Genomic DNA, 19529 nt, shown 5'->3' on the forward strand with positions numbered 1-19529 from the left:
GTAAGAGAGAGTTGCGGAAAATTATATTAGAATCGGCAAACAAAATGATTTGTTTTATGTAGAAGAAGTTCTCATAACAAATCGGATTTGTATCTGAAATTTTAGGCTTTCTTTGGCGTCAAACTCCTGCAGTTTTAAGTATTTATAGCTCTAAATAAAGCACTAATCTTTATTGAAGTACTATTCAACAAAATAAATGTTCTAAAAAGTATTTGGTGGAACTACACAACTCGTAAAGTCAAATTAAGTTGTCATGATTTTCTATAGAATTCGACAGTTATAGACCCAGGGTGTCCTCTGAAAACGATAAATTTAATTCTCGAGTTTTCCCGGTTTCAGCATGAAAAATTTCCCGATTTTTTAATTCCTTATGGCTTAGAGTGAATATGAAAAGTTATCATCTTACGACCGATAATTATATCTAGAACCAAAAAGCAGGCACTTTTTCAATAGAGCATTCTATCAGGGACAGAAAAAAGAATTGTCGGACAAAAAATACACAAAACTAGCAACAAAGAAGGCGCAGCGATTACTCTTTATCTACCAATCTGGAAAAGAGGCGGATGTAACCCACCCCGAACCAAGGGTGTAAGGTCCTACCCTCTACGCCCACCCAAACATTCCCACCTGCGCGTCATCTACTGTTGGTTCTAATTTGTTAACATCTTTTGTTTAATGGTTTTATAAACATCAACAGTAGCACAAACATCAGTGTTTTTCTCTCGATTTAGATGCTTATGATCAGTGTTTTCGGTAATTATCGAAATTTCAGGAGTCATAGTGTTAAGGTTGAAGGATTCGTCATTGATATAATCGTCATCATTGATATTTTGAAAGCAGTTTTTTCGTTCAAAACACAAATATACATTATGAAAATGTATTCACTGTATTTCAAATAAAGAGTGGAATACAGTGAATACATTTTCATAACGAATATTTGTGATTTGAACGAGAAAACTGCTTTCAAAATTTCAATGATGACGATTATATCAATGACGAATCCTTCAACCTTAAGTTATCCTCTCATTTGAGAAAAATAATCGCCAAGGGAGTTTTCAATTTTTAGCCGATTTTCGCACTCCAAACAAAGCAATAACAAAAACAAGCGAGACTAGAGGCTAATAATTCATAATGGTGAAAACAGACCACTGATTTTTTTCGTAATGAAAATTTTCAATCTAATATGCTGAATACAACAATTTGAACATAAAAATCACATACTGATTTGCTTTTAGCATGATAAAATGGTATAAAATTCAGTTTTGCAATCGAAATTTGAACTTTTTTTGTTTGGTAGTTACGTCTTTTTATTGGTTCTAAAACATGATAGAGGATAGGCGAAATTTGTTCCCAGTTGACAGTCAACTTACACCCCTGCCTCGATCAGCTTCCATGGCTTAGACCAGAAGTCAGGGATTTGGAGTGGCAGCCCGCATAGAGAAACACAGTTTTTCGAATTATTTGTCATAAAATTATAAATTTTACGTAATTCGTACTTGGAGACCTTGAATTGAACCATCCGTAATCTAGATTTGAGCTAGTAAACGGGGTCCACTATTGGGTAGATCGTGTTCTTTTACCATGTAAAATCGGTGACAATAGTGGACCCCCTCAGATTTAACCTATAGTGGACCCCCAGACTTGTTTACATTTACAAATTTGTTCAAATAATCAAATTTCGCCTTCCAGACTAGTTTCATCACATGGAACTGCTGTCTAGGGATATGAGTCATGGTCTCCCGGTGGAAGTTTACCGGTAGAAGCAGATTTGAGCGGAAAATTTGAGAATAATTGCTAGGGGTCCACTATAGGTTAAGGGTCCACCATTGGATAAAATACCATACTCATATTTGTATGCGTGAAAACTCAAATATTACCAATACTTTGAAATCAAACTCGTCAAAAATAGTTTCTTCAGAAACAATCCATGTGTATTCGATCATTTATTTAGTTATTGTCACGTGAAAAATCATAAATAAAAATAAAAAAAATATTTTTACCTTGAAAATATACCATTGCCTAACTGACCCCACAATACCCTGAAATTCCAACATTTTCATGACTTTATGCAATTCAGTATCATAATTTACATTTTATATAACTAATTTAGGTATCATAATGGCCATTTTTTCCGAACTGGCTCATTATGCAACTGAAATGAGTTGCATAATGAAAAATAATTGTATAATGTTCATAATGCAACTCATTTGAGTTGCATTATGAACATTATGCAACTCAAATGAGTTGCATTATGAAAAAATCATTGCATAAAAATTTGTATGGAACTCGTTGCAAAACTCGATTTTTTCAGCACTCTTCGTATTTATCCAACTCGGCAAGCCTCGTTGGATAAATGTACGACTCGTGTTGAAAAAATCAACATTTTGCAACTCGTTACATAAATAACTATTTTGTATGTTACGTTACTTAATGGAATTGGGGCGATGGTATCCCAGCGAAAAAATCATTAAAATCATAACAGTTGCCTATACATGAATCATCCACCAACCAATTCTAAAGAAAATTTGCTTTCGAATAAGCCATCGATGTTTATATAGGGTCTTGTATTAAGAAAGCTTCCCACCTTCGGGCTCAATTTTGCCCAATGTGTAATCCTTTGTTTTTCGTAGGATGAAAATGGGAGTCATATGCTTAATAAGGGAACCAATACCCTATTTATCAATAGTCATTGATATCTGGACATATTCAACTGAAAATTTATAATAAATAAGTTCATGATCTATAGTCTTGATCAACGTCTCCTGAGATGGAATTCATCTTTGTGTGATCTGATTCTCGAGATACAAAAGTATACAACTTCTAATACTCAGTCCTGCATGTAGTGTCCACACTACTACAAATAATAATATCTTGAGTGAATACATCTTAGAGTGCATGCTGTCACTCATGCGTAGGTAAACAATAAACAAATAAATATGCTCAGTTCTATTCAGACCAACGCCGCGTGTACACGTCTCTCTTGTGATGCATCCGAAGACCACTTTCCGACACTACATTTGGCTTCGAGGATGAAACTGTTTTTTAGTTTGTGATGGAATCGTACCTAGTAGTTTATCAAAATCACGTTACAATAAAAGAAAGTCGAGGAACGGACGAATGAATGCAAGCGGTCGATCGGAAAAAAGTGTACTGTTCATATAAAGCAGCGGCTGCAGATGGAAGGTCGTTTTGTTTTGTTTTCTCTAGATCAGCAATAGAACGGGGAAGAAAAAATATTTACGGATTTTTTGACTTATCGAATCAATTAATTCATCATCGGATTGCTTTTGATATCTTGATCAACCTTGCCAAAAATAAAATTCTGAGTAAAATTTCTAAGACATTTTAGCGTCACACCCACGGAATATACACAGAATCAAATAATTTATCATCGGATAACTCTTGATGTCCTTATAAACTTTGCCTAAAACGAAATTCTTCTGTGTGGTCTGGTTCTTGAACTACAGAAGTTTAAAACTTCTCACTAGCGCTACCGAGCAAATGCATTCAGAATCAACTAGTTCATTAGGGACCATTTATTAACTATGTTGATGACCATGTTGGTCATTTCAGCCCCTCTTCCCCCTTTCGTCTTTAAAAAAATAAATAAAAAAAAATATGGAAAACCGTACATGGCTTATGAATAGCACATTATCGGATGTCTTTTGATGTAACAGTTAAGAGTTTCTATGACTTACTAGTGTTACCTAGCGAATTAACCTAGAATCAACTAGTTCATTATCGATCGGACAGCTCTTGATGTATTGATCCACTTTCACTTTGTCAAAGACGAAATTCTTCTATGTGGAATGATTCACGAGATACAGCAGTTGAGATTTTCTAAGACTCAGCGTCACCTAGCGAATAAACCTGCTAAAACCAACAAGTTCACTATCGGACAGCTCTTGATGTTCTGATCAAATTTATCGAATGCGAAATTATTCTATGTGATCTGGTTCTTGAAGTACAGAAGTTTAAAACTTATGATCATTAACGCCACCTACTGGAGCAAATATGTACTAAATGACGTACTATCGTAAAGTCCCAGACCTCCTGAACAACTTTGCTGAAGACACTAGTCTTCCAACATGCCTCATTTCTCCACGGTAATCGCTAAAGTTACTGGTCTATAAATAGATCGCTGGGCGTTAATGGGTTAACTTTGAAATCATGTTTAGCAACTTCAAAGAAACTATGAAAACTATTGAACACTTGTTAACTATGGTATGGAGTGAAACCCAAAATTATCCAAGATGTGGACCCTCTAGAATTCTACATATAGTGAAGAAATTTTTGAAATTTTAAATTTTAATTTTTAAAATTTTTGAAAATTTAAAAAAATTTAAACGTTCAATAGAACCGAAAGATTATCTTGAATAAATCGCACTTTTTATTGGAAAGGAACACTTTCATTATTCGTTTCTCCAAAAAATGTATAACGGCTTACTAAAGAAATGTCTTAACGATTTCTTTCTTAAGCTGCTATCTGATGTTTCCTTACCTGAACCATCAAAAAAGTTCATGACATTCGACTGAAACTTCTTCATTATTTTGACTAAAATCTTGATAAATAAATCAGCTTATGAATTGCAAACATCATTTTTTATTGGATTGGTGCCTGCTTAAGGAGCAACATCAAGAAATCCCATTGCAATTTTGCATACAAACTTTAGAGAGGCACAAATCTGACGAACGAAGCCTCGGACCAAACCGCACTTGTTTATCCTGGCTTTGCTCACTTGCAAAAAAAAAGCAGCTCTTGCAACTCGTGTGCATTTGTTTACGAATTTTCAAGATTGGTGCTCTTAAAAACGTGAGTAGGGGTCCAAGTCCGCCATTGTTGCAGCCATATGTTTCTCCTTAACAATGAATTTTCGGTGGATGAAGCTCTTTGATCACCCAACTATCACTTGCACGTCACAAACAAGCAAGCTTGCTGAATTATTGCTTGATAATGGTAATGATAGCTGAACTAAAATTATGCTCTACACATTACTGTTCAAATAATGTTTCAATTGAAAAAGTAGTCAATGTTCGACTTTCCTCATCGGTATTGTTAGGAGAAGTAAATCAAAATACGCACCTGAAAGTTAATCCATTGTTACTTAGCTTTAAATTCTTTCATAACTTTAATTTGATAATTCTAATTGAAATGAAATTGTAAAAACTATGAAATTAAAAAGAATTACTTCCTATAGTACCTACCTTTCAAATACTTTGCGCCTATGAAATATTTACGTTGCAGAATCCATGTAAGAGCCAGAAGAGGTTACTGTCAAATAAAGGCATTCGTAAAAAGTTCTCGAACAAACCACACGCAGTTTTGTCTTTCTCCATCAATTTCGTTTGGCCAGTCCGAAAGTTGCGATTAGAGTCGCGAATCGCCAGTCCCGTCGATAAATCCAGTTATCCTCGGTAACAGTGACCAGTTCCGGAATTAAGTCGTCGTCGTCGTCAACATTGTGGTGCCGAAACCCGGGAACGTTTCCCGTTGCAGCAGCTGTCGGAGGTGAAAGCTAACCTCAACCACCACGTGGTCGTCACAGTCGCGTTGAAACTCGCCGGAATTGGAACCGAAGTTTCGGTCGGAGCTGCACAGCGTTCTTGTCGTCTCGCCAGGATCCAGCATTCTGTCCATCGTCGAAGCTGCATCAGCAACATCAGCCGAATTCGCCGTCGTAAACAAAGAAGCCGACATCGTCCCAGCCGGAAGGCAGCTACCCGGAGCGTAGTGGATATTAGGGTGATCAGTGGTAATAGGTTGCAGTAATACCAGGTATTTGAGATCTCTTTTTATGGTGACGGGTTGAACATGACGCCTCCAAAGAAGACGACGAAACAGACGAAACTCAAACTTTTGCATCGCCGTCGTACAAACGTTTTGGGGTCAGCAAATTTGATAAAGGCGTTCAATGACGAGTATGACCCAACGAAAGAGGGTCAGGTTAAAGTTAGAATAGAGCGCCTCGATAATTTATGGCGCGAATTTGAAGAAGTTCAAGATGAGATTGAAGTGCTAGAGGAGGCAGATGAGGAGTTTTCCGAGGAACGACAGAATTTTCAGACTCTTTACTTTGAACTGAAGGCAGCGCTGCAAGCAAAACTCCCTCAATTACCTTCAAGTTCAAACCAAGTGCGTCAAGCGACGGTACTAAATCCAATATCGTCAAACGTTCGATTGCCTGAGATCAAATTGAGGGAGTTTTCTGGCAACCTTGATGAATGGGTGTCCTTCCGTGACCTCTATGTTTCGTTAATCCATACGAACCAGCAGTTAACAGCGGTTCAAAAGCTACATTATTTACGGGCCACTCTGTCCGGTGAAGCTGCTCGAATAATCTCGTCGCTCGAGATTTCAGCCAACAATTATGCAGTTGCCTGGAATTTGTTGAAGGAGCGGTTCGAAAATCCGAGCCTGTTGATAAAACGTCACATGTCAGCCCTACTGTCTATTCCTCCTTTAAAAAAGGAATCTGCTGTAGGGTTAGCAGAGCTGGCGGACGAATTCGACCGCCATGTCCAACTGTTGGATAAACTCGAGAACGTTGAAAGCCACTGGAACTCGTTCCTCATTGAACGGTTGAGTCAATGTCTCGATGCTGTTACACTCCGTGAGTGGGAGACACGCGTGGCAACTGAGGTTGCGCCCACATATCATAGCTTACTCGAGTTTATCCACCGGAGGTCACGGATAGTACAAACTTTGAAGCTCTCCCAACCGGCAACCACCCATTCAGATACAAAACCGTCGAAGTCACGAAATATTGTCGCCCATGTAGTTTCTGAAAACGTTCCCAGGTGTGCAAGCTGCAGAAACGCACACTATTTGTTTCAATGCGAATCTTTCAAAGCCCTGTCTCCACATCAGCGCTTTGAAGTAGCGAAGAAGCAGGGTCTGTGCATAAACTGCTTAAAGGGGTCTCATCTGGCGAAAAATTGTTCCAGCGGGTCATGCAAAAGTTGCGCCAAAAAACACCACTCGTTGTTACATCTGCCTCCCATGTCGGCGGCTGTAAGCTCCCCATCTGTCACAACGTCAACATCTGCACCTTCTAGCAAACCAGCTGTAGCAAATCCGTCACAATTCAGTCAATTCTCGCATCTCGTGTCGCCGCGAAACTCCTCGCCGGAGGATCATTCGGTTGCCTCACCACCAGTCGTATCGTCGGTACGTTCGAATGTGTCACGCGATCAATTCCTCCCCTCAACGTCGCGTATCTCCGCCGGTATCGTTACAGATATTCCTCCTCCCACCTCTTACCAAAGTGCACAAGCAGAAACAAGAAACTGTAGTGATTCAACAGTACTACTTTCAACGGCAGTGATTAAAGTGAAGGATGTGAACGATAACTACCAGTTTGCAAGGGCTTTGCTTGATAGTGGTTCTCAACCTAGTTTCATATCCGAGTCGTTATGCCAAAGGCTGCAATTGAAGAGAACGAAAGTAAATTCACCAGTGAGTGGAATCGGCCAGTCTACCGTAAACGTTCATTATGGAGTGACATTACATCTCGCTTCGCGCTTTGGAACTTTCTGCACATCCCTCGACTGCTTGGTTCTACCGAAGCTTACCATCTCTCTTCCGAGTCACCACATCGATGTTTCCCGTTGGAAGATTCCTCGTCATCTTCCCCTCGCTGATCCGCAATTCAATGTTAGCCAAGGTGTGGACATCATTATCGGTGCAGCCTTATTTTTCGATCTTCTAGAACACCAGCAGATATACCTTGACACTGGCTACCCATCGCTGCAAAAAACGGTTCTCGGGTATATCGTTTGTGGAAAATTAAATCCTCTGCCAGACGCCATGCAAACACAAACCAGCCTCATCTGTGTCGAAGATCGCCTCGAAGCCCAGCTTGAACGATTTTGGGAGATCGAAAATTTTGATGACGGCAAAGCTCTATCTCCGACTGAACAGCACTGCGAGGATCATTTCAAGACTACCACTGTACGAGACTCTTCAGGGCGATACATCGTGCGATTCCCATTCAAAGAAGAGAAGCTGCCGTTCATTGGTGAGTCGTATCATTCTGCATTTAGCAGATTCCAACAGATGGAGAGAAAATTTGCTGCAGATCCAGAGCTTCGTAGAAACTATCAGCAGTTCATGGAGGAATATGAGAGGTTGGGACACATGGAGTTGAATACGCGTGCGTCGTGTAGCCCACAGTACTACCTACCACACCATGCCATCCAACGCCCAGAGAGTTCGACAACCAAAATTCGTGTAGTATTCGACGGCTCATGTCGTGGTTCTACCTCGCTGTCGCTAAACGATGTGCTCTACGTTGGACCGACTGTTCAACCAACCTTGTTCTCAATCGTCGTTAACTTTCGGCTACCTCGGTTTGCTGTAACAGCCGATGCCGAGAAAATGTTTCGGCAAATATGGATCCACCCGGAAGATAGGAAGTTCCAGCAAATTCTATATCGGAGGGACCCGTCAGAATCAATCCAAACCTACCAACTTAGGACAGTTACATACGGCCTAGCAAGCTCGCCGTATCATGCCACACGTGTTCTTAACCAACTAGCAGTTGACGAAGGAAACCGTTTCCCTCTAGCGGTACCAGTTGTTCGTAAAGGCGTTTATGTCGACGATGTAATCACCGGTCACGATGATTTGAGAGTGATGAGCGAAACATGTACACAACTGAAAGAAATGCTACAATCTGCTGGTTTTGTGCTCCGCAAATGGGCCTCCAATTGCCCAGAGGTTCTCGAAGACATTCCAGAAGAGCTATGGGAAACAGCTACGGAACTGGAGCTCGATCGATCGCCAGCGGTAAAAACGCTGGGTTTGCTATGGTTCCCGCAGCGGGATGTGTTTAAATTTAAAGTTCCGGTGCTGCAAGAAATCGATAAGGTAACTAAACGGATAGTTGTGTCAGAAATGTCCCAGCTGTTTGATCCGTTAGGACTTCTCGGACCTGTGGTCATTTGTGCGAAAATGTTTATGCAAACTCTCTGGGCGGCTAACTTGTCGTGGGACGGAGAACTCTCGGACGAACTTTCAACCTGGTGGAGAAACTACAGGAACAATATTAATGAGCTACGTGCATTAGAAGTTCCTAGGCGAGTTCTATGGAATAGTTGCTCTAACTACACCCTACACTGCTTTTGTGATGCATCCAAGAAAGGCTACGGATGCTGCATCTATATAGTATCAACCGACGAACATGGTCATCTGCATTCTGAATTGCTCACATCAAAATCTCGGGTCGCGCCTCTTCGTGGCCAATCAATCCCCAGATTGGAACTTTGCGCAGCTTTGCTAGGGAGCCAACTGGTCCACAGTTTGAAATCTAACACTGATTATACGGGGCCGGTTGTCTTTTGGAGCGATTCAACTATTGTACTTCACTGGCTGAAATCTAAATCGAGTTCCTGGAAAGTGTTCGTGTCGAATAGGGTCGCTGAAATCCAGCGCTTAACGAAGGACTCACCTTGGCGCCATGTGCCAACTGACTCGAATCCCGCGGATCGAATCTCCCGAGGATTGCTGGCAAACCAGATAATACACGACAAATTGTGGTGGCATGGACCCACATTCATTACTTGCCCCGCAGAGCATTGGCCTGAAACGACACTGTGGTTGCCATCCGAAAAGGAATTGAAGGAAGAGATGTGCCCAACAGTTTCTCTGCACGCGCAGGTAGCCGAATTTGCCATTTTTGAAAGATTCTCTGAATTGGGAAAGTTAATTCGAACAATAGGATTTTGCCTTCGGTTTCACAACAATTGCAAGCTGCCTAAGCACCAACGAAAGGTCGCGCAACTATCACCAGATGAAATCAACGTCGCTCTCAAAACACTGATTCGTTTAGCTCAGCTGCAAGGCTTTCCAAACGATGTTCGCAGTTTTAAAAATGGACAAAACCTCGTCAAAACTTCCAAGACTTCACCGCTCAAGGATTTGAACGTAACCATGGATAGCTTCGGTTTGCTTAGGATCGATGGGCGCCTGAGAAACTTGGATGCACCGTTCGATACCCGCTGTCCAATCCTGCTTCCAGCTAAACATCGACTAAGCTGGATGATCATAAGGTCCATTCACCTACAGACGCTCCACGGAGGACCGTCGTTGTTACTTGCTACTGCCAGACAAAGATTTTGGCCACTCCGAGGTCGAGACTTGGCTCGCCGAGTAGTACGAAACTGCATCACCTGTTTCCGATGCAAGCCCTCACCAACAAGTCAAATTATGGCACCATTGCCATCCGTTCGATTGAAGCCTGCTCGGCCCTTTGCCTACTCAGGAATGGATTACTGTGGGCCGTTTTTTGTCCGACCTTTGAGTGGGAGAGGATCGTCGGTTAAAATGTACGTCTGTTTATTCGTATGCATGGTGGTGAAGGCCGTGCACCTCGAGGTCGTGTCGGATTTATCGTCTATCGCGTGTATCAATGCGGTCAAACGTTTTGTAGCGCGTCGTGGCCGTGTTCTCGAGCTGTACTGCGACAACGCGACCGCATTCGTCGGGGCGGACCGCGAGTTACGATCGTTACGACAGCAATTTCTGCAACAGTTTAAGGATACCGAATGGGGCGAATACTGCGCAGGGAGTGGCATCACCTTCCAGTTTATCCCTGCACGCTCTCCCCATTTTGGAGGGATTTGGGAAGCTGGAATCAAGTCTTTTAAATTCCATTTTCGCCGTATTATGGGACAAAGTTCGTTCTCGGTGGATCAGTTTGTCACTATCGTAACGCAAATAGAATCTGTGCTAAACTCCAGACCACTCGCCCCCCTTTCAGACTCTCCGAATGACTTGACTGCTCTAACTCCTGGGCATTTTTTGATAGGGGAGCCTCTGCTTGCAATCCCCGAACCGGATTTGAGTGATATGTCCCCTAATCGACTAAATCGTTTGCAGAACATGAAGCGCTCCGCCCAGCATCTCTGGCGGTGTTGGTCCCGTGACTACGTCAGCCAACTACACCAACGTAGCAAATGGAAGCGCCCTGCTGTCAACGTCCAAGAAGGCCAACTGGTGCTGCTGAAACAGGATCATTTTCCGCCTTTCCAATGGCCCCTCGGGCGTATCGTCGCAACAATTTGCGGTCAAGATGGTAAGGTTCGTGTCGTGGTGGTGCAAACCGCGACGGGTCGGTATAAACGGGCCATTACGGAGATCGCAGTTCTGCCAATCGACCCCGAAGAAGAGAAGGATGACCAGAATTCAAACGAAGGATCGTCGATGCCAGCCACAATCAATTGAAACTGACGGTTTCAACGGGGCCGGCATGTTAGGAGAAGTAAATCAAAATACGCACCTGAAAGTTAATCCATTGTTACTTAGCTTTAAATTCTTTCATAACTTTAATTTGATAATTCTAATTGAAATGAAATTGTAAAAACTATGAAATTAAAAAGAATTACTTCCTATAGTACCTACCTTTCAAATACTTTGCGCCTATGAAATATTTACGTTGCAGAATCCATGTAAGAGCCAGAAGAGGTTACTGTCAAATAAAGGCATTCGTAAAAAGTTCTCGAACAAACCACACGCAGTTTTGTCTTTCTCCATCAATTTCGTTTGGCCAGTCCGAAAGTTGCGATTAGAGTCGCGAATCGCCAGTCCCGTCGATAAATCCAGTTATCCTCGGTAACAGTGACCAGTTCCGGAATTAAGTCGTCGTCGTCGTCAACAGGTATTAACAATGAACAAAACACTTTTCAAAAGTTTTAGCATATTATTCGACAAGCATTGATGCTTTTACAAAACAGTTTAACTCAACATTAGTGTGCTTCTTATTAAGCTGTCTGTCTGTCTGTCTGTCTGACCGCTATGCATTCAGAAACTACTGAACCGATCGGTGTGAAATTTTGTATGTGGGTATTCTTGGGGCCGGGGAAGGTTCTTAGCTTGGCGTGAGACCTCTCCGGTCTCTGGAACGGGGGGCTCCCATACAAATGACTTCGCCGGGGTCGCCCCTATGGAGCTATATGTCAAAAAACATAGTAGGCAGGCAGTACGACGTTTGCCGAGACAGCTGTGTACAATCAAAATTCCAAAAGTGTTTCAATTATTCATCCCGGAACCACGTCAATCGAAGGACATTAAAACTTTTTTTGGCTTTGGATGTCACTGGCAAAGTCAGTTTGATTAGCGATAAAACAATGGAAACAAACCGGATGTGCCAGCGTCCTGACGCTATCCAGGAATACTAAAAAAATACAAGCGATAATGGTGTACCCCATTTTCAATTGTGATTTCGAGTCCGGACTGAGGATAAATAGAACTAAACCGTACGTAACCCGGTGTGCATCTGGGCATAGAAGAACCAGCATAAGCAACATGGTGGATATTAGCATGTTAACGGCTAGCGTATACTGCTTGATCGGATCAAGGATGATGCTGGTTTCGATCCACTACGTAGTGTACTGCGAAGCATTCAAACCATGGAATTTCGGTACATCGGGGCCTAAGGCAGGGTAATTTATTGCTATCAAATCACACCCTTTGGTATTGGCTGCGGTGGCGTTAAGCACTTTTGATAAGCCAAGTAGGTCTTTCAAAGGACAAATAATTCAATTATATTTAACACATAGAGAATTTCAAGTAAATAATTTCAACGAGGGGAAATATAGGGACGCTAAAACATTGGTCTATGTACTATTATTGTACACCTAAGGGGTCCTACAACACTTAGGGGCTGTCCATTTATTACATAAGGGGATTTTTGAGATTTTTCGACAAGATTTTTTGTATGAGAACCTAAGTGTTCTTGAACCCGCTCGCTCCATAAACTCTTACGAAATCAATGGACATCCCCTCGTGAATATAGTTCTGTTCAATGAAGAAGGTTGAACATTGTTGAAGTTGCTGCATACTGCTCTTACCTATTCGTAAACAAATGGGTAAGAGCAGGATGCAGCAACCTCAACAATGTCCAATCTACTTCAGGACTTATAGCATATCTCCAAATATCAACACTTTAAATAATCTACAACACGGAATTTCTGTACTCCTAATGCCATTTACCCGAGATCATTACCCTGGTGACATATTTTCTAAAAAAAGCAAATGTCTGTGAAAAGAGGTTAATATTCATATCAAAAAGTTTACAATCTTCGGTACATCGGCTATTCTTTCTAGATTAACCCTCTAATACAGGTAGGTTGAAAGGACCAACTTGATCCAAACCGAACCTGGGAAACTAACGATTGCTCTCAGAATCTAAACCACCATGTTGACAGCTGACAGAGGTCACACGCTATAAAACCGCAGGAACTAAATTAATGTCCGCAGCCCAGCATGGTACAGAAAAGGCTTTGTAAACCTGAACCTGAACTTACATGCAGCGGTTTTTTGGGACGGGGAAGGTTCATATGATGGTTTCAAACCCCCCCTACCCTCTGAAAACCTCCTATACAAATGAAATGGAAATTTCTGCATAACTTGAGAACCAATCAAGCAAGTGGAAACAAATTTGCAATGAGGAGGATTTAGAAGGTACAGAATGTTTCTTTGGCGGTGTGTAACTCCTCCACATTTGAAAAGGGGAGGTCTCATACAATTCCGGAAATTTCTGCGTAATATGAGAACCAATCATGCAAACATAACAAAATTTGGCATGTAGAAAACTCAGAAGGTGAGGAATATTTTTACGGTGATGTAAAACGCCTTTACCCTTTGGAAAGTGGTCTCCCATATACACACGAAACGGACATTTCTGCATAACTCGAGAGCCAAGCATATAAAAACAAATTTGCTATGCGGAGGTTTCAGAAGGCAAAAATTGCTCCTATGGTGTGTGTAACCCCTCCTTCCTTTGAAAAGGGGGACTCCCATACAAAAGCAACGGAAATTTCTGCATAACTCGAGAACTGATTGAGCAAATGTTACCAAATTTGTCATACGGAGTTTTTAAAAGGCAAAAAATGTTCCTATGGCAATGGTAGTGTGAAACCCCTCCCCGTTTGGAAATGGAACCAAAATTGACATGTGGAGGGTTTAGAAGATATCAAATGTTTCTATGGTGGCGTGACGCGTGAGATCCACCACTCCCATCACCCCTTTGGAAAAAAGGGGAACTTATACAAATTAAACAAAAAATATCTGCATAACTCCAGAAACAATCAATCAAATTTAGCATGTGGAGAACGCAAATAAATGATTTCATGATGACTTGAGACCGCTCCACCCTCTGAAAAAGCGAGCTTCCATACAAATAAAACGAACAATACTGCATAGCTTGAGAATCAATCAATCAAATCGAACCAAATGTGACATATGGAGATATTGGAAGGCAAAAATTGTTTATATGATCAAACAAACGGAACCAAATTTGGAATGTGGAGATTCAAGAGAGGAAGAAATGTTTTTTTAATGGCTTGCGACACTCCCCTCTTTGAAAGGAAAGGCTCCTATACAAATGAATCAAAACATTACTGAATATTATTAGAACAAATCAAGCTAATAGCAAGACGTGAGACCCCTTCTTTTTTGGAATACAAATAAAACAGAAACTTCTGCATAGATAAAAAATAATCAAACAAATGGACCAAAATTATGAATGTGGCGGGGTTTGAAGGCAAGACATGTTTCAAAATTCGTGTGCTACCCTTCTTCATCTCGCAGGAAAAAGCAAAGGAAACTAAATTTAGAACAGGAAGTTTTTAAAGTCTAAAAATGTCCATAGTATCCGCCCTTGGAAGGAAAAGGCATAATTTGGAAATGGTATTCGGTTGACGACGATTAGGCCGAACGTAATACAACCGAATGCAAAATATCCCGAATGAACATTTGGCAGAATGGCCATTGAACCAAAATGTCATCAGGCGGAAAGATCATCATGCCTTCATTATCAGACAGGTTGTACTTCTTGCTGCGTATACTGCTCACTCCATCTGAGATTTCTTCTTTTTTTAGTTATAGATAGAGGGTCTTGCCCGGGATTTCCCGGGACAAAAATCCCGGGATATCCCGGGATCTGAAAAATCCCGAATCCCGGGATATTTTTCAGAAATTCCCGGGATTTCCCGAAAATAAAAAAAATAGCAATACTAAAACAAATCTTTTCCCTTTGAAATCTTCTCTTTGTCAATGTTTCCTTTTTTCCATCCAATTCTACATTATCTGTCAGGTATAGTTTATTTCTACTTAAATCAAGTTTAGATGGATGTCCTACTAATTAAACCAAAGATATTTTGGCTGAATTTATGTCATTCATTTTTCATTTTTTTTTTACTTATTCGTTTATTTGGAAGACTCGGGCGCCACATGGGCATAACTGAGCCGAAATCTTTTGTTTTTACATTGATTTTACATTTTACAATTTATTACTGCCTTTCCATTTTTCATTTATGTGGCGTTACATTACAATTATAATCAAACTGAATTAACAGACAGAATATTGGAATGTGAAATAAAATGATTTATTTTAAGCTAGATTGTTCTGGTAGTATTCTTGGAATTTATGACAATGTTCAACATTTTTACAATATGTGAAATATGTAAATTGTTGCAAATATTTTTAGATGTTTCTGGAGTTATCCCTTAAGAATACTGTGTTGTTATATAATATTCAACAGCCCTGATCAATTGCTTGCACATTTACGTTTAAATTGTGAGGAAAATTCGCAGAAATTTCAAAAGAAAACGGATAAACAATCCCTAACCTCTGCAGGACTTTGACAATCTTTGAAATATTTGTTGACGATTTCGTAAAGATATTCGTTGAGACATTTTGTTCTTAAGTCCAGGCGAAATTTCCTACGGAGCTCATTTCAACAATCACTAGAGATAATACAAGTGATAATTTTGACGAAATTTCTAAGAGAAATCAGTAATTTATTTACAAGAAGGAACAGCACACCGTTTTTAGATCTTCTGCAGAAATTTCTGTGATGGTTTATGGTGAAAAACAGAGGGATATCGAAATGCAAAAAAAAAAAATAAAGCGAATCGTACAATAAAATCGAAGAATATAATTTAATACCTTGTCATCCTGCCAAATAAATCGAAAAAAAGATCAATGAACTTTCGGGATAGAAATGTTGAAATGGAAATCATAAATAAATTTTCGGAAGAATTTTATAAGGATTTTTTTTAAGATATTCATATCAGTTTAACAAGAAGTTTGTTGAGAGGGTCTGTCTTGAATTATTCTGGATTTTTTCCACAGTTTCTTCAATGTATTTCACCAAAAAAAAAACTAATCGAAATTCTGAAATGTTAACACGAATGTATATCCACATATAATTGAAATAGTCACACATTTTCTTAAAGAAAAAAAAAAAACAAAATGCGGACATATAATATCTTAAGAAATTGCCGTTTGAAATTTTCAAATCACCATTCCAACACTGCCATTTTAACTCCGTCATAAAATTCTCACACAGAATTCATTCACGTCTCAGGGTAAATTATAAGGAATTACTCTAGAAACATAATCGAGTTCTGTCAAAAAATTCCTTCGGTTAAGTAAGGCAGAAGTTAACCTATAGCCCAAGTTAACCTATTGCGGAAAAAGATAAACTTTATTTGAAAGTTTTCAAATACCTTTGAATGTCTCCAACTGCCCTCACACAATCAAATGTCTATGAAATATGTATTTTCGAATATAATGGTTATTAGTTGATCGAATTTAATTAAAAGTGCTTAAGAAATCGTTCCATTAACTTTTTCATCGTTTTCTAGAAAATTTAGATTTTTCCCGGGATCCCGGGAAATCCCGGGATTTGGAAAATAAAAATCCCGAATCCCGGGATTTTTTTCAGTCCGGGAAACAAGACCCTCTAGTTATAGAGTATTCTTTCAAGTCATTGTTTGCGGTCCAACTGCTGAAAATTATAACAGAAATGTTTCCTTCTTTTAATCATAGATTTTTCTTTCAAGTGGCAATGTAGTGTAGTTGATGGCAGTTGAACTCTTAACTCCATGGCAGATTTGTCCCTATAAGTGACGCCGATAAAGAGTTGGTTACGAACCAAACTGCAAAGTTCATCTGAGATTTATCCTTCTTTCAAAAATAGGCTGTTCTTCTGTATTAAACTGTTTCCACAGACAAACAGATGACTTACTCTACCCACTTCCCATAGTTTCCTTTTTTAACGGACTATTCAAATATTCAGTAGTTAGCCAATCTCTCACTCATGTCGCTCGCACCGTTGTTGCTTCTTTTTGATGTTTGCTCACTACCGCCATCCACTCAGTGGGTTTGCGAAACACAGCATAATAAGCATTGCGCGATTCTACTTTTCCGACGATGATTCTAATCACATATTGTTCCAAGTGATACGCCTGTTTGTCTGTGCTGTTACGAAAGAGTGGAGCTTCGCATAAAAAATCAACAAAAGATAATAATAATTGAGGAAAATAAAGCACGAACTTTGTTTCACAGTCAACAAGTATGTTCTATTAGAAGTTATTATTATTAGTCAAATGCCTCAAATGGAATACCCAAGAAACAGAACTAGCTGAATAACGATTTCTTAAACTAAAATTAGCTTAAGATAAGTTTGTTCCACTCTTATACAGATAAAATGTTTGTTGGATATAACGTGCTTCTGTAGCCGGCCTTCCATTTAATACACACATTGGTTTACACATCGTTTGTAGCCATATAACTAATAAACGAATGAAATGAATAAAACGATTTTTGAATTGTTCAATTTGTCCTAAGGGTGACTGTATTCATATGTAGAATAAGTTAAGAAAATTAAAAAAAAAACTTTAGAAAAACTGTGAATTGATCATAAGTTTTATGAGAACAGACGAAATTCAAAACCGTCAGAACTAAACCAATCTAATGTGCCGTAGTGAAAGATCCATAATTGAAATGGGCAATACAAGGTTTGCCGGGTCAGCTAGTGTATAAATAAGCTAGTGTATAAATTGCAAGTTCCTGTACAATGTGCTTTTCACTTGTCGAATAAACGTTTTTAGTCCGTCATACTTCGACTCGCAACTTTGTTCGGATAATGGGATAAATCATGGCTAAAACTGATTGGACAAGCAAGTTATCAAAAAACCAACATTTTAAACAAATCACACAAAAGAAAACAGAAAAGAATTATCTAGCTCAACATTTAGTGGCAAGAGACGTAATCAACGCAATTATGAGGCATTTATTTCTGTAACTAGATAAACTGTATCTTGATTATTTTTTCATCTTCCGCAGCAGTTCAGTTGTACGAGAAACTTGGATCGATGCATTTGACATTTCAGTGCTGCCGTGATTACTGAATAATGTTTCCACAGTAACCTGGATAACCAAACACCATTCAGAAGTCAACACATTTCAAGAATCCTTAAACATCCTTAAGCACTTTTGATTGAATATAATATCTATTCTCTGACAAAAATATAAATCAAAAATATCTTTCGCGGAATTCCGACTGAGTGTAACTAGATTACCGGAACAGATGTTGTGAATGCACCACATATTGCCATACATTTGTTTTGGGCTGAACAGGTGCTGAAGTATAAGGCGTTGCTCAGTTGATACCACGTGCTTCGCTAATTCACCACTGCTGAACACAAGTTCAGGAGTTATCATTATTGAGTCAAGGGAAGTTTATGTTTTGCTTTGGGTGTCGCAGCTTACCATATTTGGGATGGCGCAGATAGGAAAGCATGCGGCTGGCAATCGACAGATGTCGAGTTCTAATCTGGATTTAGTTAATTTTGTATGTAATTATTATTTTAAAAGGTGTTCTTAAAATGAGAGCAAATAATTACTCTTGTGAAAGTTCAACATTTCTGCATTTCATTTATATTCAAACCACAGACAAACAGACGTAAAACTTCGAACACAGACAAACAGACGTAACACTTCGAACATTTTTCGTTTCAAATCATAGTCACGGAAACATATTCGCCCAATGCTAAAAGGACTAAGTTTGGCCGACCATCAACTAGGTGGCGGTAGTGAGCAAACGTCAAACTCGAACAAAAACGATGCGAGCGCCACGGGTGGGCAGTTGGCCAACTATCATATTTTGAAAAGGACCGATAAATCGGTGTACGATGGGAATTATCAGAGTGTTACGTCTGTTTGTCTGTGCTTCGAACATTTTTCGATTTACATCATAGTCACGGCAACACGTTCGCCCAATGCTAAAAGGACTGAGTTTGGCCGACCATCAACTAGATGGCGGTAGTGGGCAAACGTCAAACTCGAGCAAAAACAATGCGAGCGCCACGGTTGACCAGTTGGCCAACTATCAATTTTTTAAATAGACCATTAAATAGATGTACGATGGGAATCATCAGAGTTGTTGTCGCACATAATAGCGTCTGTAGGTTTGGATCACTATCGAGAGGGGCTTCTTCTTATGGAACAGATAATCGAGAATTCTAACTTAACTATGATGTATATTTCAAACACTTCATTGACTTCAACTGTGGACTGTATTTCTAACTTGGACAAACGACACTTAATTTCGACTATGACGATTTATTCTAACTATGAACGGAATTGATGTTTCTAACTGCGCACGTCTGACTTGTCACTTGTATTACGAATATCAAGGACTATTATTTGGTACTATTATCTATGGCGGTTTTATAGGCT

General features: G+C 39.7%; 2 protein-coding genes across 4 annotated transcripts in view; one reads left to right on the plus strand and one right to left on the minus strand.

The window, feature by feature from the left end:
- The window catches only part of LOC109411447 (ubiquitin-related modifier 1 homolog), a 40799-nt gene that overhangs the window by 667 nt on the left and 20603 nt on the right, over positions 1-19529 (minus strand). The window lies entirely within an intron of this gene.
- On the plus strand, positions 10-19523 carry LOC109411190 (uncharacterized). Of its 2 annotated transcripts, XR_009998126.1 has the most exons (3): positions 10-788; positions 1016-5776; positions 10880-11006. XR_009998126.1 is itself a non-coding variant. In XM_062854573.1 (2 exons), exon 2 carries the CDS (start codon positions 5813-5815, stop codon positions 11222-11224), a length of 5412 nt encoding a protein of 1803 aa, XP_062710557.1. In that variant the 5' UTR covers positions 10-788; positions 1016-5812; the 3' UTR covers positions 11225-19523. The 2 variants fall into 2 exon arrangements, 1 of the variants encoding a protein (XP_062710557.1); XM_062854573.1 differs by having other exon boundaries at positions 1016-19523.

This window comes from Aedes albopictus, chromosome 2, assembly GCF_035046485.1.
Source record: "Aedes albopictus strain Foshan chromosome 2, AalbF5, whole genome shotgun sequence".
In the NCBI taxonomy this organism is placed as follows: Eukaryota; Metazoa; Arthropoda; class Insecta; order Diptera; family Culicidae; genus Aedes; species Aedes albopictus.